Source organism: Xiphophorus maculatus, chromosome 23 (assembly GCF_002775205.1).
Source record: "Xiphophorus maculatus strain JP 163 A chromosome 23, X_maculatus-5.0-male, whole genome shotgun sequence".
In the NCBI taxonomy this organism is placed as follows: domain Eukaryota; kingdom Metazoa; phylum Chordata; class Actinopteri; order Cyprinodontiformes; family Poeciliidae; genus Xiphophorus; species Xiphophorus maculatus.
In genome coordinates this window covers 20,427,067-20,449,295 of record NC_036465.1, presented here as the reverse complement: position 1 = coordinate 20,449,295, position 22,229 = coordinate 20,427,067, and the positions used below count along the sequence as shown (strand labels likewise).

The following is a 22,229-nucleotide window of genomic DNA, read 5'->3' as shown; positions in this document are numbered from 1 at the left end:
CTAATGATATCTTGCCAGGTTTGTCTGTGTATCTTTTGTGGGGATTTAAACATAAGTAACATAACATAACTAAGCCTTGTCAAATAAAGTGGAAATTGGATGTTAATTTGCAGACTGTAAAACTGCACAAGTCATGTGTGCCACCAAGGTTCAAAATTAAAAACTTTTTATGCAGTCAGTGTGCCACTAAGAGTTTTGATGCCACCACCATCTCAGCCTATTCAAGGATTTGGAATACAGCGCCGAGTGAAACGTAGATTAAGTTACATCCAGAAGTCGGATTAAAAATTTTTGTAAAGTGACGTTTTAGACAGGTTTAAATCGCAACTTCTGGGTTTTGAAGCATGCATGTTTGCATGTATGGTATCTCATGAAGAGAAATGTAATGCTGGACCATTATTTATTTAAAGTATTATATCTTTATGTGCTTTTATGTGCTGAATGACAGGCAGTTATAAAGTAATGTCATGAAAAAATAGGTTTCCTAAAATCAACTTGTAGTCTGGCTTATGAGAACAACCTTTCCTATTTTCAACACATCCTTCTTGGAATCACATAGTTGTTTTATTTCAGCTTCCTTCCACATGTCTTGTTGGGCATAGGTAATACCTGTAACTCCGAGGTTGGGACCAGAAAAGCTTTATACGTTCAGCCTTTGTACCACCAAGCAACAAAAATCTAGACACATAAAACCTAAGTAAAGGTTGGGCAATCTATGGCAGTGAGGGAATTTGGTAATATTTGACATGTTGAGTGAACATGTTATAACATCATGATAGGATTGTGGGCCTTAAATATCTGTAAACAGAAAGGCTAATGTTTGTAACAGAAATAAACTGTATCAAATTACAGGTGTGTACTTGATATGTCACTTAGGCTGGGATATTTTACATGTATCACATCGTCCTACTACAAATTCAGTCACAAACTAAAAATGTACAAGCAACACCCCGGACATATGTTCTTAATATTTAGGAAATTAATGTACCGGTACTACGTGGGTGTTTTTATTATAAATGAATTATTTTCTATCATGCTACTGATGGAAAGAAATCTGCAAAGGACTATTAAGATGCTATGCAACATAGCTACTACAAAAATTTTGTTTGGATTAGCTTTTTATTTCCAGCCACAGCCGACTAATGACAGGATGCACACAGGACCAAATTTGAAAGTGTGAATCAGCTTCCAAGATGGAGCTTTTACTGAAAATAAATTATGTGTTTTGTCATTTTTGCAGTCGCCTTGTTTTTATCTTATAAATGGGCTTCTCTAACCCAAGGCTTTGTGTCAACACGTACATGGGCTGACTTGGTTTGCTGAACTATTGGGTTTATATTTAGAAATGTAGCTGTGCACTCAAAGACTGCTGAGATGTGTTAGGATACCAACATAACTGATGACCTAAAGTGACACCACAACAGGCATTTGCAATATACAACCTTTAGGAAGGTAGAAAATGACTTGCCTTCAGAGCACATTATGGACTTTGGATGTAAAAACACACTGGCTGCTAAACAACCGCTTAAATCCTCTCATGGAACAAAAGTGTTCATAACTTGTAAATATTTAATTCAGCTACAAGGAGTCCCAAGGCTAAAAAGCATTACTTAGACACAAAGCACTAGAAACTGGAAGCCCTGAAATGTTCCCTAACTTTTTATAAACTTTGGCCTCAAGAGAATGATTTCAAATTTAGGCTTATTTATGTATAAAAGACACAAAATCAGTCCCAGTACAGCTCGGAGATGGAAACAGACAGAGAAAATATGACCGCTAGCAGGAAAATTTAAAGTCAATGGAGAATCATAAAAATATATATTATAATGGCAGAGTAGAGTAGATGTTTGAGAAATGTACAAGACTGAAGAGTTCTTGAGTGATGATGTTGAACAAGAGTTCTTCAGGCTGTCAGATAGCCCCGAAAACACAATTGGATATCTGACTTATATTTCAGTGGTAAGTTTCATCAGCAGCTAAGCCATGTTGCACAGATTTTTAAGGCATAGTAAAAAAATTTTTAAACTCTGTGGCATGAGCATGACAGATCTGAAAATCACCTCCAGCTGCATTCAGTCCTTATTCAGTCAAATTGCCTGAGAGTAAAGCAAGATCTATTTGTGACTTTACAGTATTTACCTGCATTACGAAAAACTGCAAAGATGGACCTGAATGGATTGTAGAGAAACGTATGCAATATTTAAATTTGAATATTATGTTTAGCAGTGGCATCATCAGTATTTACTGTATTTTTTTTTTCTTTGAATAATCAACTCTGTGCTAGGTTTAAATGAACAATCTCTACTTACTTCATTATCTGCTTGACAGAAAAAAAGTCTTTGTACATAACATAATAAATACATTGAAAAATCAAGGGGATTCACCGCAGAAATCCCATTTGGTGGAAGACACTAAAATGTTTCAGACCAAATTATAAATTTTTTAGAATACTCACTGGAACATTTTGAAAAATGCAGCCTGTAATTTTGAGCATAATTGCTCAATGAACAAAAATATCTCAGGTTAATCTCTTTATCTCGCCGCCATGCTTCTCTCCACCACTGTTCCCTTCCTTTATAACCATCACTAAGCTACTGAACTTGTGTTGCTTTTCATTATTTTCTAGCCCTGTTAGGATGGCAAAAGCCATTGACGTACAAGAAACAATTTTCACAAAGGCCTTTGGAATGGATCCACTCTAAGTGGTGTTTTTCCCTCACTTGCTGATGCATATTAAGTCTGTCATGAGTCCAGATGAGGTTCTTCTTTCTGATCTGAACTTGTCAAAGGGAATAAAGCTGCTACAGGACAAAGAAAGGCATGAAAAATAAAACTAGGGAAGGGGATGGTTGATTATAGCATGATGGACAACTTCAATATTTTATCACAACAATCATGCATGGACACGCAAACACGGACAGCGGCCTAAGCGCATCCACCCACGGGTTTTATGTAGCCATGTGTAAAAATACAAGAGCCACACCACCGCAGTCTCTTTGAATTAACTTTCAGAGGGAGAAACAGAGGATGGTAATGGTTGAAAAAGCACATCATGTTCACTTAATTTTTTTCTGATGGGGGGCCAGAGAGCACTAGGGACAGGAGAGCAGCAGTAAAAAAAAAAAAGAAGCAAAGAATCATCTAAAGCAAGGCTGCCCACATGTACATCATCTCAAAACAAATGATGATTCTTCGGTGGCCAAGCAGCAAGACAAGTCGAAACAAAAATGGAGCTTTACAGTCCCCTACAACAGATTCTAAGCATATTACTCATGGCTGTTTGGATATTGTCCTAGTCTTTACAGCATTCATGCAGAATTGATTAAATCCATGCATCCTCCGTGAATCAGTGAGCGATCTCACTGAGCTTGCTGCAGTTACAAACCCGACTACAGTGATTTTGAATGCTCAGGTTCTGTTCCTCCTCCTCGCCGTAGAATATCTCAGTTTCTCTATCATTAGCAGTTTAAGCCACAGCAACAACAAACCTCTTTGTGACATCGCCGAAGCCTTTTTTTAAATTTTTATCCTGCTGCAGCCACAGTTGCAGTAATCGCATGAATTCACCCCCATTGCTTTGGATTATGCCTTTTATTATAGAAATAACGTTCAACGTTAACAGTAGAGGCTATTCCTGGCACAACTATCTTATTTGCATCTTTATACCACTGCAAGAAATATGCTAATATTTTTTCCCCTCTTTTTTTTTCTTCTTTCCCTCTGTGGTAGAGCGCCCAATCGCTAGCTTCACAAGGTTATGATGCTTCAGTGGCCCGGCGACTGTGAACTGTCACAAGCAATCACTTATGATGGAGCCCTTGTTTCTGTACAGACATGCTGCTTTGGCAGGGGCTTAGCCAGCGACTGGCTCTCTCGAAACAGGCCAGAAACGTGCAGATCAATCTGCTCAGCCGGCAGATGGAGAGCTGCAAGCTGGAAGCCCCCGTCGCACTGTGATCCAATATTTACAAGTTGAAGAACTACATCGTGACACTCCCAGTTGGTGCTTTGTATTCATCACAACACAGCCGCTTCAGTTTTGGCTGCCTTTAGCACAGAAAGCACACAGCACAAAAAGGCAAAGAAAATCGATAGGCTGATGATGTATAGGCCAAAAAGATTAGAATGTGTGTTTTGTTTTTTTGTTTTTTGGGGCGGGGGGATGTTTGGAAGAAATAGGAAAAGAAAAAAAGCTGCCCGACCTTGGTTAGGACAATGCGGTCTGCAGCCTCCCACTGAGGAAGACAATATAAAAATTCCTCTTTTTTTTCTTTAGGGCTCAGTGAAGTCAGAGCAATGCAGTAACCTCTAATGGAGCACAATGTGCATGTGTTATTCTGACTCAAGTAAAGGATTACTGATTCAGTGATTACGGGTATTGTAGTGGAGTTTAGCATGGGGCCAGTGTGACTGGAGAACAGTACATGTTAGTAACTAGCAGATGTGAGATTCGTGGAGGGTGACAATCTCGAGTAAAAGTACCACAGTTTCAAAGTATCACAGTTTTTAAACAAAAAATTAAAACAGTGTTGTATATTATAATCTATTTGCTTTCACCTAAAGAAACAAACAAAAAACAAGTACTCCTTTCGCTGCAAAAATACATTACCACCCTGAGAATAATATCTACAACAGTCATCCATCGTCTATACCAGCTTATCCTTGCAGGGATTCAGGGGGCCTGGTGCCTAACTCCAGTGGTCATCGGGTGAGAGGAGGGGTACACCCTGGACAGGTCACCAGTCCATCACAGGGCAATATTTAAAAGTTATTTTAATTTTGATATATACAAACTGGAGAAAAATAATAGAAAACTCATGACATCTTGTTGTTTTCAATGGCTTATTGTTCACAATATTATACAATTGAATTTACCTTTCTCGTAAACATGCGCAAAACACAGTAGCCTTCATTCAGGCAGCACACATGCAGTGGAAAACCATGACCGATTGAAAAACATTGTCTGTTCTGATGAGCTTTGGTTCAAACTGCAACATTCAGATGCTAGGGTTTAGATGAGTATTGTTCCTGAACATGTGCAGCGCCTTTATGATAGTGTACATATTTACCTGTGGCTACATACTATAGGACAATACACTTTGTCACAACCCTCAAATCCTCTTAAACTGGTCTTTTGAACGTGACATTGAATTCCAGCAATCACCACAGTAGCCAGACCCTAATCCAACAGAGCACCTATGGGATCTGGTGGAACGGAAAATTCATATATCACAAATGTGCAGCCAAAAACTCTGGGGTAACTTTACATTAAGTCAACATGGATCTCTGAATGTGTCCGATACTTTTCTGGACATGTCCCACTACAAAATGAGGCATTTCTAAAAGGAAAAGAGGACAAACCAAATACTAGCAAAGATGTAGTAATGTGACCAGTAAATATATATCCACATATACAGGGTGAAGTGGGGCACAAACAGAAATAATAGTAAGTACAGGCAGTAATGGGTAAAAAAAAAAAAAAGGCAAACACACTGACTGGAAAGAGTCAGGTTTTTAAAAAATGCTTGTCTTTCACTCTTTTTGTACGTTAGTGCCATTTCAAACCTGGAGGCTAGATGACATATTGAAATAAGAAATATTCTCGGTCGCAAGAACACAACCCACTGTGCTTGAGAGGTTTTGCTCAGTGAGAAAGCAAAATGGAAAGCAGCCGTCACACACATTCGGACAGCTGGCGTGAGATGAATAGTTTAAAAAAAGCTGCTTGGCCCTCTGTTCGCTTCACTTTAAATGCACAACAAGTGGCGTTTGTTCCTTATCAGAAGCAGCTTTTTCTTTTCACAGAGAACACCAGCAAACCTGTTTAATTCACTGCAAAGATTTTGTGTCTCTCCAACTGTGTGGCCCCCCACCAGTGTGTGTTGCTGCTTTTTCATATACTCTGCCTGCTGCTTTTCTTCATCACAGGTCTGTGTTGATATCATCTTCAATAAGGGAACATGGACTTATCCTGTCATTGTTGACTTATAGTTCAGAACCCACCTCGTTATTTGAACAGCAGTGTGCAGATGGGCAGAGCAAATATGGGCTGTCATGTTACATCATGTCTGCTGGCAAAAAAGGGAACTTGATGTACACTTGGTGTAACGCCATTGCAACAAAGCTCAAAAATCCAAGATTTTTCAGCATATCATACCTAAGTTTGCTAATTTCAGTTTTTTATGGTAACATCAGGTATTGAAATGAGGCTCAAATGCCTTTAGACACTGTTTGTCCAGAGCTCTTTTTTTAATTAGCGCAGTGTATTTTTAATTATCTTAAAATGAGCCAATTTATATCATACAGTGTTTGCCAAACTTATTGGCACCCTGATGTAAATGTGCAAACAGCCTGACTTAAAATTTAGTAAAAATTAACCTTGCATTTGACACCAATAGGCGGGAAAACGTCACACATTAAGAAATAATTGCTCCTAGCTTAAACACAATCATTAGTGGTGATTTGTACCACAAAGTCATTGTGGTACAACTGTTGGTATAATTAATAATTCCTTAAAAAATGCAACTAAAACCATTTTTTATTTATTTTAGTATTTTTTGTATATTGATTAGAGTTTCTGGGCCCTTAAAATAAGTAATCCACATTCTTCTGCCTCTGTTGGATATACATAGAGGCTAAATTCTCTTAGCACCTGGCCAGATGACCCATATTTATGTTTTCACCACAAGGCAGGTAAAACAATCTCCAAATTCGGTGGCTCCAAGATGGTTCAGACAGAATCAACAGACCAACCTATCAGCAAGGACTGAGTTCATCAAAAACCAACACAACCGGAGTTTTCCACTGACACTTTGAAATGCTTTAGGGTTCTTGATAGGACTAATAATGAGCTGAAGTGAACACCCCTGGGTTTGTTGTAAAACAGTGAACAATAATATGGAAAGCACATCCTATTTTCTGCGTGGTGGTGTATCTGTAATGCTGTGGGCCAGGACGTTGTTAATGGCCTCCGCCAGTAAACTTTAATCACTGAACAATGTACTTATACAGAAATCAGACTCAAGATTAACCTTCTTCCATGGTAATCCTGAGACTAAGAAATAAAAGGTAAATGGGATGTATGTGATGTATACCATTTTATCTTTATTATCTAATAATTTTACCACTAGGGTTTTTTGTTCAAAGCAATTACTGTACTTCTTAAAATTTAATATGTTTTTTTCCCTTGACTGAATAATTATACTAAAATTGACATTTTAATTGGTCAACATTTTCAAGTGTGACTGTATACTGTTACAACAAAAGAGGAATTTAGTTTTAGTTTTTCAAAACATCTTTGCCAGTGCTGTTGATAATTTTGCCATGTAACTGCAGTGGAGCAAAAATAAACAGCAGTCCAATCTTGATCAATGTCGGGTTCCCAGGACATTTCACATTAATTATTACTTCTTAATCCTGTTTAATCTCACTTGAAATTCTGTGACATTTCATTCAGAAAACTGAGCAGGAAGGGGATCAATGGGGACTACAAGAACTCCTGCTCTACTGGCATGCCTACATAAATCTTTAAAATTAAAAGACATGATGATGTTAACTGATCTTTAAAATCAATAATTTCTCACTATACTGCTTTTCAGTCATACTTGATAGCTGCTGAAAATGGCTAAATGCCCTGAGTTTGTAAGAGATGCAGAGAGAATTTGAGCCAAGTACAACAGCAAGAGAGGAATAAATGTTGTACCAAACAACATCTGCCAGTATTGCAGGGTCCAAGACAAATAACTCTCCGACAGCAGCACTTCTCCTTAGGTTGGGTTCAAGAGGATCTTTGATATTCTGATTAAATATTAATTGTGTTGGATCTGCCTGGCAGTGTGTGCTGTGTTTAGTATTTTGAATCTCATTACTGCCTCTGTTATGTGCCTAAAATTAAAAATAATAATAATTTAGAAGAAATGCAGCAGAGGGCATCTCATGGCCAGTAAATTAGGTCAGAAATATTGTTTTCTTTGGAGGCTTGGTCCTTGGGGTATCTCTGTGGAGCTCAAAGGAAAAAAAAACGTTCTTTCATGTGACCATATAAACATGTAAGAATGATTGAAAAACTTATAGCTAATTTTGAATTGGATATTCATTTCCTATTTACCTAAAACTATGTGAGATGTGAGGCTTTGCTATAAATGTAGTTGCAAAGATGCTTATATGCCTGGTTGTTCATCCTGCTTGTCTGTGTTCCCCTGTGGTCAGGGGCGGTCTGGCATACGGGACTACCGGGAATTCTCCGGTGAGCCGATGGGTTAGTGAGCCGGCAGTTTAGCCTGTGGAGAAGCTGTCGAGCTCATGCCGTAGTCACGCACCATGCTCTTGTTTTGTGGTGCCACTATACCTTAAACTATGCCAAATCAAATACCTTCTCTACCTCTCCTCCGCTCCACTCAAGCTCGTCATAGATCAGCTAAGTGTGCGGCAGCGGAGTGGACCTGTAAAACACACGAATGAGTGCTTCAGAGCCAGTCGGCTGACAACAAAGAGAGGAGATTAGAAAAAATCGCTCCATGAAGCCCGGCCTGCAAAAAACAAATTTGTCCCAACTAGTGCCACGTAAATTAAATCTACCTGTTTGTATCGCGCATCCAGCTCAGAGATGCACAGTGCAGTGGCTCTGGCTCATCATGCAGGGCCAATGTTGTTGGGGGTCTTGAGCAGAATGTGATTTAGGGAGACCTCTTAAAGAAACATCATCAATGCTAGTTTCAACTGGCCAAGCTTAAAAGCAGACAGTCATAATTGGTTATTATTTACAGAGATGTGATTGTGAACAAAGTGAGCTCAAGCCAAAAGAAACTGGTAGCACCAGATTGTAGCTATGGTAACATAATTGTCAAAATATATTGTGAATATTCTTTGCACTTTTGCAAAGTAACCTGGCCAATTAAATCTTAAATGAACGTGTTTAAGTCAAACAATTACTGTACATATAAAACTTCCGCAACCAAAATTCATGGTTTTGCAAATTTAGCAGAGGTTTTCACAATCTGAATTTGTATCGGAAAAAACATCCTCCACTTATCTGATCTTTTGCTATCTGAACACTGTTGTCAGTGATGTGCTGACATTGTGCTCCTCTCTCAGGCTGTGCGGCTCCCAGAGCTTGTAACCTCGTCCCAGCTCACTACTGTACCACTCATTTGACTGAGACCCATATCAAGCCACCTCTAGAGGCCTCTGAGATCGCCTGGCCTGCTGTCCTCAAAATCGTTCTATCACTGTGCTGTTCATTACAGACGAATAGTGTGCAATTTGTTAGATCTAATCTGAAAAGATAAATATGAAGGTAAATAAATGATAAAAATTCTTCTTTTGGCAATGAAGTGGCACATTTTAACTGTATTGATTTATTTATTGGGTCATTTATGTATTTCCTCTTTTATTTTTAATTCTGTCAGTTTTGGTCCTCCATATCTCTAGTGTTTTTTGTTAAAACGACTCGTCATTTCAAAGCCGTTTTATGTCAAATCTCTCCTCAAGTTAAGCTCTTTAATGGAAAACAAAATACTAAAAGGAGTGTAAAGATTTTTAATGTAGATTAAAAGTTACTATTTGCACATAAACCAGAGTAAATTATTTATTTTCATAAAATTGAATTAATAAAATTATTATTTAAAAATAAACTGAAATACATTTTATTCTATTTCACATTTTAATCAACTACTGTGACTACAATATTTCGGATTTCAAAGGTCATAATCAGAGACTTTCCCTCAAGAAAAATAAATTTGAACGCGTGAAGTGTGAAGGACATTTGAGAGCGTATTGATATATTTAATAGAATTTGATAGTATTTGCAAGAGAGCTTAATGGTGTATGTCTGAGAAATGGAAATCATAGTGGTGTTTGTGAGAGGGCTTGGTTGTCTTTCTGCAAGTGAGTGGTTGTGTTTGTGTGAGAGTACATGTAGGCATGTAAGCGCAATAGTAAGTTTTGCCTCGTGGGGTCTCTCATGCGTCTGCATCATAGCCACACACAAACCTCCATCTGTGCCTCCAACACAGCTGCACTGTGATGGCATGTCCCTGCACAACCCCCCATTGCCTGGAGAAATCTCTCTCTTAAACACAGCCGTGCACTCACGCAAACACACTCTCTGAGCAGCTTAAAAGAAGAAAATTATATTCTCCTTCTTTCTCTCACTTACCCCAGTCCCTTTCTCAGCCCTCACACTACTCGGTTTACCTCTTTTCTTTCCCCACGTTTACTCTCATCACACCTTTCAAGCTGAGCTATGCAGCCTCCAAGAACCAACACTGTGGCATTCTTACAATCACCTGAGGAGCCTCTTCAGACGACAGCCTGTCCCTGTCAGTGCTTGCAGGTCATGCGCTGCAAAAACATGCCTCCTTGTCACTTCGTTTACAATCTCTTCCCACAGGACCAAAACAACAGCATCTCCAAAAGCTACACATAACAATGCACGCAAAGATTTGGTAAGCACCCCTATTGTCTGTGCTTCGCAACATATGCCATTTACCACCTGTGCTCTGTCCAAGTGTGAGCTGCCACATCCCCTTCAAGAATCTGTTGGTGTTTCTGGGCAGTATGAGGAGAACCACCTCGCTAAATGGGGCACAAATGTTGAAACAAATCATGACTGCAAGGCCTCTGAATCTAAACAGATCTAAACAGAAATCAGTTCTTAGCTGTAAATCTCTCATCTGTATTCAAAAATCTGCTTTGATCGACTTGAAACTTCAATTTGTCCAGAATTCCTCTTCATGACTAACCTGCGTCACGGTGCAAAACATAAATGCCATGTTTTCTTAGTTTTACTTGCCTCAAACTAAACATGACTAACACATCTGACTAACCAGCTGACCAGTCTCAACAGCTGGCGGTTAAAGAGTGGGTCATTTGGGAGACACAAGTTGAAATGTGGAACTGCTGCAGCATGTTCAGCATTAAAAAGATATAATTCTTTTCCAGCATTAAAGCATCACCAACATTAGGAATTATTAATTAGCTAAAAATCTGTTGTTAAATGGGTTTCAACATTTTTAATGCAGCACAGCATTTCATGGCGTAAACGTTCACTGGGCTCTCTCCTCTTTTTCCTGGTATTTAATAAATAGAAGTCATTCTAACTGATCTAACACAAAAAAATTAAGATTTTGGCCTGTTTGTAAAGCACATGGAAACATTTTCTTCCAACTATTTTGTTCTTTATGAGCTCACAGTGATGTAAAATCTGTGAAATAGAGGGAAGGGAACTACAACTGATAAAGATGTTATGTATTATGTCACATTTTTTGTTTTTGTTGTTTCTGTTTGTTTTCTGTGGAAAAAATAAAACAGCAAAACAAACGTTTCAGTAATGATCTATAGTTATTGTTTTTTTTATCTCCATTGCTTTTGAATGTATGAAATTATATTCAAGTAGCTCATATGCAGAGGACTATAAAGTCAAGTTTCCCAATTACGTTATTCTCTAGTTTAGGACTAATTAAATATATAATATTCTCTCTGTTTCTACGGATGCTTCACTTGTAGCCAAAAGGGCGAATGGGTGAATGAGTGGATGTGGTGTGAAGCGCTTTGGGCTTCTATACAAGTACAGCCTACTTACTATTTCACAATATGAAGCTATTAACAATTGAACAAACTCAACAAACAGTACCAATGTCTCAATCTCACATTTTAGTTTTCTCCTATCAATTTTTTAAAATTATTTTCTTCCTTTCATATGTCTTTATCAAGGGAAATTTTAGCACATGTATTACCGTGGCCACAAATATCAAGCTGGCAGCCAGTTGGCTCACATAAAATGAGGAAAAACAGCTGACCTGGCAAAGCCCAGAGGTAGTTAAATTTACGTACACCACTATAGCTCATTGATAAACACATATTATATTTTTTTTATATTTGTTTGAAAGCCAGAGCGATAACTTCCTGGTGTCTCTGATGGATCATAGCCAACTAACTACACATGCATTATCTGTTACATTCATTCTGGTTTCTTCAGTTCAATAAAAACCCAAAGTGTTGGAATGGGACAGCCTTCGCTAGATCAGCGAGAAAAGGCGGACGGACACAGCAGCCAAGGAAGCATGTGATCTTGCCAGAGTTTAAGGACCTCAAGGATTCAATAAAAGAGGATAGGCAGATGTAAAAAGGCTGGCAAAGGGGACACAGACCATTAGCCTAATGACAGAATGAGGAATGAGGAGCAGCGAGATAAGATTCAAAAGCCAAGGAGTGCAAAATTGTCTTTTAACAAGAATCAAGGTAAGTAATCTCATAAATAGCACAGCAAGAAATGTGCAGAGGATTGATGTTTTTTTGTCTCACGTAAAGGACGCAAAGAAGAAGGGTAAACAGGTAAGAATGGATGACAGTGTCATTAAGTTGGTGAAGCCATGACTATCAGCAACATTAATGCTGTCTACTCTGCTTTTCCTCAAACGTGGACCCTTTGCTTTGAAGCACTTTTGAGTTCTCTGTGAGCACACCTGACTTGTAGCCTCAGCAGCTATTATAGAGCCCGAGCTGGTAATTACACATTTCACAATTTCTCATGTTACTTCAAAGCAACAACAGTCTTGTCACCAAAGGACACACCATGCCGCTGTGGTACAAAGCAGAGCCTCAGGGATTTTTGAAGCCACGCATTGTTGCTTTAAAAGTCACTAATTTCATTAATAGCACACGGCTTTAAAGTTGCTTAAAAGAAATTGAAACGACAGAAAACCAAGCTTTTATTAAAGGCAAGGATTGTCAAGTTTCATTTTTAGAAGCCAAATACAATTTATTTGATTTTGAGTGCATTTGAATGTAGTAAAGTCTTATGGTTCTTAGAACTAACAACTTAAAAGATGCAAAAATAAATTGTTATTCCGTCAAACATAAATAAAAGGCACCCTTTTCAAAACATTTACAAAGCATACAGCAGGCGTTTGCTACTGCTGACAAAGGTCTGAGTCATTCACAGGAGCCAAATCATACCAAAGGAACTTTGGATGTCCGGTAAATTAACGTGACAGTTTGCAGAACAAACAAAACAAAAAACACCTGACAAATGTAAAACTCCGAGCACAGGCGGTCCTCTCTCACTAAAAAGTACAGACCCAAAGGTCTGTAAGTCAGCAGATAAGTGATATTTAATAACCTTTATCTATTTTTTGCTCCCCATATTGGTAGAGAAAATGTATAATGCTTGTGGACTATTGTGAGCTCAACATCAGCTGTCTTCAGTTTGCGGTCTCAGCTAACAAGAATGTCAAGGCACCTTCTTGACAAACACCACAGACTGCACAAATTACATCAAAAGGTATAGACTTGTCACTGAATATATTGAGGCCACTTACAGGTAAAGTGAATAACACTGATTACATTTCCATCATGACACCTGTCACTGAGTGGGATATACATAATATACCTTCACACATAAATTATGTTGAATGATAGTCTTAATAAGTCCTAATAAGGTTCCACAAGACATAGGATTACATTTATGTGAATGACCATCCTTATGACATTTGAAAGGTTAAAGCATATATGTAACTTTTAAAAATATATGTTTTTCCAATACTTGTTAAAACTGTCACCATGCTGAGACGGTATAATATTAGACAGATAGTTTGTGAAAAAATTGAGCTCCTCCACCTTCCCCCTGAGCTGCTATTGCTGTCTGAAGAAAAGCACCACTCCCGACCTAAAAACATCCACTCAGAGCTAGGAGGAAGGTCTTAGCGCAGTCAATCAATGTTGCTCAGAATGCTAATGACGGAGAAACAACTCAACGTTCCAGAAAATCTATTTCCCCACAGTCATACAACAATATTCCAGGGAATGGTAGTGGTAAACTAGCTGTAGAATAGCAGAGAGCAAGAGGAGGGTGTGTGTATGAGAGTGATTGACAGCGCTAAGACCCTCCTCCTGGCTCTGATTGGTTATTTCTGACTGAATGGTGTATTTCTGCAGCTAGCACTGAGAGAATGCAGAGGAGCATAATATTTTCACAGATTATCTGTCTTACATTTTATTGTCATGACATAATAATAATTGTACAAAAATGTTAAAATATGTTAAAAAACTTTTTTTTTTTAAAGTAAAGTTACATACTGCAACCGTAGACACTGATGTTGGATGAGAAGGCCCGAGTTGCAATTTTCTGTCTAATTAATTTCAACAAATGCTGCTGAACACTTTGGAAACATTGTGTCCCCAATGTTTACAAGCAGGACAATTGAACAAGTGCAAGGTTTCAGGCAAGTTTGACAAAGGCTGAAATTTGATGACTGGATGATTGGGTCAAAAGTGATACAAGGAAGCAACAGCAGTAAACTGGGATAAGCTAATTGATGCACAAGAGGAATAAAGGCTTATTCACCTGATCCAGTTCAGCAGGCAAGCTGCTGCACCTCAAATGTTGTGATAACGTGTCGAGGTGAACAGCACAGTGCAGTTATTTGAGTATAACCACAGACCCAGTCAGGAAGCTCATGCTAGTCATAATGTTATGTTTGATCACCGTACGCCTCGGCCCAGTTTGAGAACATGCTGTGTTTTAATAAAAACTAGATACAGAAATATTAAATAAATGTGAACATTTTTGAAAAATGCAAATACTTCCTTAACTCACTTTATGAAGTGAGTTGATAAAGTGAGTTTTAATAAGAACATAGCGTATAATTTAAATTAAATTACACCAGACCAATAATATTTTATTTATTTACTAATTTATTGAAAATGGCTGCACATATTGGCTGTCGAATGCACATCCATCAAGAACAAGAAATGATTTGGACAATGTCGTGCAGGTTCCCTCCCTACTAACAATACAATTCAGCTCATTAGCTCCTCATTTGAGATGCCCAGGCATGTTGGCTGCAGGTCTTGCTTATTTGGGATAAAGATGGAAATCCGTCCTGTAAATTCAAGCACATCTCTTGCATACACTTTCACAGTTACATTGAGCAGATTCTGAGACCGTGTAACAAGGTAATGATTTTGATAGGCTTTTATCGTCTCCTAAGAATTGCACGATCAGAGTGACAATTAAATGTCTCATAAGCATCCAGCTTTTACGTTATGAAGCTGTGGTTACGGCACATCGTTCTTTAGTGGCAGCAGTAGATGAATATAGAGAGTCCACAATCGGCACAGATGAATGTCCGCATCAAGAAGACAGCGAAGATTTTTCTAAGAAAGATGGTTACATTTGGAATTAGATTTCCTCTGTGTTCTGAGATTCTGAGAGGCAGTAATGGGGGTGCAGCTCGTTTCATTTAGCCCTTCAGCATTTAGAACGTCTATAGATTTGATTTTCATATCTGACTTCTTTAGGTACAAAAAGGAGGTGCCTGCTGTCTGAAGTTTTGTACAAACTAAGCTTAAATTCCAACCTACATTAAGGACATTTCATACTGACTTCAACATCTAATGACTAAAAGCAATTTCCTATAATTTGCTCATAATCTACTGCTAGGAAATGTGACTTGTGTGACTCCAATAAATACCATCTACCGATAGGAGGTTTCTTCCAGCGGTCTTTATCTCTCATGTAACATCTGAGTTAACTGGAGCTAGTAAGTGTTTGAAGATAAACCAACAAAAATAACATGCTCCAGAAATAAAATTTTATTAAATTAAATTTTATGTCAGATTCTAAGCATTTTTAGTACAATTTATCGACACAATTCACCAAAATGCTAACAAAAATAAACTAACATGAATGGCTTAAGTGCATAAGAATGAAATTGTTTGTGTCCAGGCACGAAATGAAAGTGAGAAAGTACAAAGGGGTCAGGTTGACCAAGTGGCCAGTGGTAGACAAACCCCCGAGACGTTTATCACATTCCTTGACCTACTCATGAGCAGCTTCTGCTGTGGGCTGGTCACATTGTCCTGCAGAAGATTTTCTATGCCAGTGCATATGTGTTACAAACCAGTGTTAAAGTTACCAGGGATCCTCAAATCGAGGCTTCAAGGGCCGGTGTCCAGCAGCTTTTAGATGTGTCCCTAATCCAACACACTGAATTAAATGGCTGAATTATCTCCTCAGTATGCAGCCAAGTTGTCCAGAATCCAGTTAATGACCTGATTGTTTGACTTGGGTGTGTTGAAGCGGAGAGACATCTAAAAGCTGCAGAACACAAGAGTTGAAGACCACTGACGTATAACCAAATGGTTGCTGAGTGTCGTTGAGGATTTGCACAGATGGTTCATTCCTATGTGTTTTTCCGGAAACACACCTGAGGGAGTGTTTTCTTTTTTTCCAATCTGAAAAGCAGCAGCAAAATCATAAAACACACCTTGAGGCTCACATCAAGTTATTTTGATTCAAATGCATATGATTTTCCTACAGCTTAACGTAGTCCTTCAACACTGAGGCGGACTATTAGTGAGGGCAGCTAGAAACAATGCCGTTGCTCCTTCGGGGTGAAAATTCCTTTTGCTAAGACTCTGCTTGCCTCTGTTTTTAATTAGATTCTGATATCAGCCCTTTCTCCTATCCTCCCCTTCCCTCTTCAACATGCGTGAAATTGAACGGCATTATCTATTATTTATTCACCCTCTTTTGCTTATTGTTTCTCGTGGATGCCTTCGTTAAGCCACTTGCTGCTCTGCTGCCTGCGATATGATGCTCTGCTTCAACTGCCTCACTGTTCGGGCCCACCTCCTCTGCAGGTCTGAGTCCAACTCATTTGCTGGCGATGGTTGGGGAGCTATGGATTTTTTTCCCCTTTCACCCAATGACAGCACGGTGAGGTGCTATGAGGGCTGAGTGCTAATGAGCTGACTCTGCAATGCCGGGGAAGACGCTCTCCAACAAAGACGGGGGGGGGAATCATAGGACAGAGCAGTAGGCGATGCTCCAGCAGACAGGGGAAGTCAAGGGGCCATTATGATCATGCCATGCAGGGGGTTAGAAGGACACAGCTGCTACAGTCAGTCAGATAAAGCTGTGGGCCAACAAAGTTGGCTGTTTCACCAAATGGAGGTCCTTGTTTATGTTTAACAGCAAAGAAAAGTGAAACAAGAGATGACTCTTGTTTTACGTCTCTGCTTTATTCAAAGAGATATCAGTCAAAAGAAAGCTACACAATAATGTTTTTTTTCCCCCTTACCAACTTTTATGGTATGATCATGAACATGCAATAAGGAAAAAACAAGAAATAATTTCCCAAAAATTAATTTCAAGTTTTCTTACTTCAAATTAAATATATGATAAAATTATTGACATTAAACAGTTTTAAAGAAGTTTTTTTGTTTGTTTGTTTTTTTGCAGGTCAGATAACTTTAGCAAGAAGACGACTTGATTAGCAAGTGAGGTGCTGTCTTGTTTTAGAGGGGCAATATGACTAACCATACAGGGCGTCATGGATCAGGAGTGGCATGACTGCTTAAAAAAATGAATCTGTTAAAGTTGAGACTCCAATTTGACAGTAAACTAAAGAGCTATTCTACTGTTTTTGAATTAATCTGATCAAGATTTGTGCAAAAATATTGGTCAAACTGTTTACACAACACTGAACAGCGATTATTTAAAACCCAGTATTTTGAGATTGTGCTGTTTGTAGACACAAAAACAGCATTTCCACATTTGAGGAGGCATTAAAGTAACCTCAAATTAAGACAATCAAAAAAATAAATAAATATATGTCGGTAAATAAAAAAAAAAACTTGAACTGGATTTACACTGATTCTACTGATTGCACTGTTGGGATTCGTGAAACACACGTTTGTGGAAAAACCAAAAAAGGAGATTGTTACTTTTCTTAACATTCCTCTGAACCCAATAATTGTGTATTGTATGTTGAAACTTGAAGGAGGGGCTCGTTCATGCAGGTACTGCCACTGTGACGGAGTGATGTAACATTACAACATGGAATAAGTGTGCAAAATGATGTGACGTATGCTTTGAATATGTTGTGTTTTACAACAATAAACGCAGTCTATAAATAGATTTTCACGGTGAGAAAATAAAGAGTTTGCACAGGGTTGCTATTTCCACGGAGACTTTCTGAATCCAAGAAGAGGTGACAGAAACTTGTCTGCACGCCCGAACTCAGCTGCAATCTCCATAAAGCACCTGAATAATTCCTGCTCGTTCTTGGCGGACCCCAGAAGTGCACCGGCCGCTCTGGACGCGACTGACAAGGAAGCACACTTACATGCATGGGTGACCGAGAAGCTGTTGGACGACTCGAGATTGTCGACGTTGTAGTTGAGGTGGAAGGGCTTCTCGGTGGTGTTCTGGTTGGTGTTGTAGAGTTGGACAGCAAACCTGAACGCGCTGTGCTCCTGCACCGTGGATCGCATGAACAGTCCCCCTTTGGAGAAATTCAAAACCAAGATCAGACAACTCTCACGGTGGCGTGCACAGTTCATCACCGGCGTTCACCCTCATTCTTTGGTCGCATCGCGAGGAACTCGGCGTGAACAAAGAAACTATTTGTAATTTACAGATGAACTCGTGCATTACTGATCGGTGCGCCGGCCTGGAACTCTTCGGAACTGAGAGACGACAAAACGTTGCCTGTCCTCATCTGTAACCATTTCTGGTAGTTTTCAGCAAGAGCTGAAGCTTTATTGTAGTTTTAAAACCAGCCGCTTTAAGAATGCAGCACTGGAAAATCAAGTTAGTCCGGCGCCACTGCGGAGAGCTCCGCATTCAGTTCCCAGTATAAAACTGCAATCGTGCATTATATTACGCAAACAACAATCAGCAGCTCGCCGAAACGAGCGGGACACTTACCGATGTTAATCTGATTCGGAAATCCGGCTGAGGTCTGGTCAAAGAGCCACAGCAAAAAGAAAACCACGCGTTGTGCCATTTTCTCCGACCTGATCTTTTCAACTCCTTAAAAGGCTCTGTCTAAGCAGATTCATATGTTCGGGATGGATGCCGGGAATAAATGGAAATCCAGTGGGTAGATGGTGGTGGCTCACAGTGCACCAATTCATTCATTGAGGTGCAGCCCAGCTGCAGAACATTTTTTCTATTTTTTTTTTTTTTTTTGCAACTAAGAAAGAGAGGCAGAGAAAGAGACGGAGAGGGAGGGGTGGTGGGGGAAGATGAAGCTGATCTGAACTCTGATTGGATCCGTCGCGGCAGGCCAGTGTTGGTCAAACTTGATCTGACGTTAAATTTAAAAAAAAAAATAACAATAATTAAATAAAAAATAAAAGAATAAAGCTTCAGCTTGCTAGATTACGACACCACAGGAAGAGCGCTGCACGTGTCAATATTAGCCCTCCGCTGACCGAGTCAATAATAATAATAAAAAAAAAAGCAACAACACCGCAATCTCAGGCTGATCCTGACTTGACTGGCCGCTTCCAGCTGTGACAGCTGCTGCATTGTCAGGATGCACAGAGAGGCGGCGTTTGCTCCTCCAGGAGGAACATGTGCAGTTGTTTTTACACGGAGCGATTCCTCCAGATTACAAAGTTTGGATCACATTGGAGCTCAGAAAACCACGAAGTTGAAGTAAAATCGGTAAAAGTGATCGAGGCAACGCAAAGTGTCCAATCTACGTTCACACAAGTAAACCAAGCATCCAGAACTTTAGAGGAGAGGCGAGGGAGAGAGCGTGGAGCTGTCCGTGGTGCTGAACGTAGGTCTGAAGGCAAGCGAATATTTTATTAACGCGGATCAAAAATATGTTGAATCAAATCAGAAAAGAGACCGTGACTAAAAGATTATTTTCAAAATAGCACGTGTTTTACCACATTTAATTTAATTCTTACTCTATATTAAATAAATCACGTATAATCGATGTTATGTATTAAAATCTTCAAAAGCTTCTGAACATATAGCACATAGATAAGACTTTAGAAAACCGTATTACAATGTACCATGTTCCCTTTAGTCTGTGACAGAATATCTGTCGATTTTAAATATTCTGTGACATTTTCAATTTTTTTGCAATAAAGGCAAATAACATGTCTTTACATTTTTGTCATCATACAACTACAATCCCCAAAGTTTTACTTAGGGATCGTAAATGATAGTTTACCTCAGAGTAGTGCATATGTTGTGAAGAAGAGGTAAGGGGTTTTCAATATATTCTCAAAAAAAAAAGAAAAGAAAATTGATTTGGGCCCCCAGGGTCAATAGAAACCTCATTTTGTTGTGATTACAGCTTTAATTCAATTGGTCAAGCTAGGATTTAAGAAAAGAACAGAGCCCATCAATCACAGGTCTGGTAGCTTTATTCAAAATATTGAGAACAGTACAGTTAAAATAATGGAGCCCAAAAGTTTATTGATAAAGATGCTTGTTTATCACATTGACATTTCAATTCTGAATGACACAAGAGGTCATTTATTTGAAACAGTGTTGTTAATCATCCGAGGAAATGGACTAATTCTGTGACTTAGTCACCAGGCAGCGGAGATTTCCTGACCTAGTTGGGGGTCAGAGTTGGTCAGTTTCTATAAATTATTACATCTCTGGGGTTTAATATGCTGTGAGATTACATTGATTTTCTTGTCACATTGATATCCGTGTGTCAGAAGTAAATTATATTGGATGCTTGGATATAGAGACCGAAACTATTATGCCGGTGTCGGTGCAGATTGTGTCGATATTTTCACACCATCACACCACACCACTAGTTCAAGTGGGCACACGACGACACCTTTAAAGGTGACTCAAAATAAAAGTTAATTCAAAAGACAGGGTATGCTGAGTCCTTATCACGACTGAGGCTAATGAAAAAATGAAAAAGGGAGAAAATGATTCCCAACCAAAGGAATCCACAGAGTTGCGATAAGGCCTCAGCATAATTGATTTTAGATTATGGTGATTGCACTGTAATATTGGTAATTAGGGCATTTTTTGCCACGCCGCATTATAATTGTTATCAGGGCTCAGACTCTGCAGGAACTCCATCCTCTCAAAAGTGCAAACATTCACAGGTATTATCTACTACATGACAACAAAATATTATGTTATCTGCATTTTTAGCTTTTTAAAAACACAGAAATGGATGTGACATAGACAAAGGTTTAACAAAATGACTGAAGATTGTCGTAGGGGAGGTTGCCTTTGTGCCTGAAGATGACGACGATTCGCAGCCTGTAGCTCAGAATCTCACCAGCAAGAATTAATCATTTGCTCCCTCTGATCGCCTCCTAACAAACATGATAAAGTCTTCATCTCTGCCTGTTAGGGGGGACATGAATGAATAAGTTTGAGGCTAGTGCAACATTCACAGAAGAAATGACAGTCCCTGCCTCCATTGCTAATCTAGAGGCAACGAGTGCCATTATGTTTAGGCTTGATTCAATGATGATTGCTGGACAATTATTTTGTCATTTTGACATTTGAATCCTACACTTTCTCGTAACCGCAGAGTGATCGTCACAAATGTGGGGTATAGTAATGGATTTTTGAGGCAGATTCTGTCGTTCTCCTTAGGGGGCTGAGCATATTTGAAAAGTACAGAACTATAAGTGCCTATAATTATATAAAATACATCACATTAGGAAGCCCTAAAAGGAGCTTAGGAGATGGTAGCAGACTTGTTAGTGCTTGTTAGACACATCTATAAATACCTTCTGTTCACTTACATCTATAGTAATGTTTCTACTTGCTAAATGTACGAAGCAACCTTTAACAGGTTTATTTGTGACATTTACAAGCAGGGCCGGCAGAAACTCCACATATTTTCCAAGAGAATGAGGTTTCTTAATGTCATTGTCATGCTAGAAGGTGAAAATTTGCCTGTTCCTTGAGTCTTTTGCCTTTAACTGGTTTTCTTTAAGCAACACCCTGTGCATGGAGCTGAAACAAAGAGACATGCGCACATATGTCGTCACAGTCTGAAGTTAAATTAGAGGAAACTTCTCTTGTTTTAGGTTACCAAGAATTACCAAAATTATTTCTATGCAGATGGTCCTATTAATGTAGCGTTTTACTTGCATTCAAATGGACTCTGCTTACTAACGTTTGGAAGGCAGTTGCAGTTAACTTTATTTAGGGGATTCTGACTAAGTTATTCCATACATACCACACATTTTAGAATTTTAATTTGTAAAGAAAAAAATATATGTTTGAAAGCCATATATCATTTTTCTTCCACTTAACAGGAGTCAATTAATTTATGTTGAACTTCCACAAAGAAAAAAAAAACACATGAAAATAAATTAAAGATTGACAAAACATGAAAAGGTTCCATGGTTAACTATTAAGGGAAATTACTCGTGGGATGCACCTGCATTATTGCCACACCACAACAAAAGGGATTCTATTTTAAACAGCA

The 22,229-nt window shown here is 38.8% G+C and overlaps 1 protein-coding gene across 5 annotated transcripts in view; it reads right to left on the bottom strand.

The window, feature by feature from the left end:
- The window catches only part of LOC102222063 (glutamate receptor 3-like), a 123,902-nt gene extending 104,539 nt beyond the window's left edge, over window positions 1–19,363 (bottom strand). Inside the window, exons 1-2 of one of the 5 annotated variants that reach the window (XM_023328957.1) lie at window positions 18,716–19,363; window positions 18,132–18,290 (exon numbers count right to left, since the gene is read on the bottom strand). In XM_023328957.1, coding sequence (XP_023184725.1) covers window positions 18,132–18,290; window positions 18,716–18,794 — 238 coding nt within the window. In that variant the 5' untranslated portion in view covers window positions 18,795–19,363. The remainder of the gene's footprint in view (window positions 1–18,131; window positions 18,291–18,715) is intronic. The other 4 variants (XM_023328956.1, XM_023328955.1, XM_023328953.1 and 1 more) reach the window with 4 other exon arrangements.
- Between the last annotated feature and the right edge of the window lie 2,866 nt (window positions 19,364–22,229).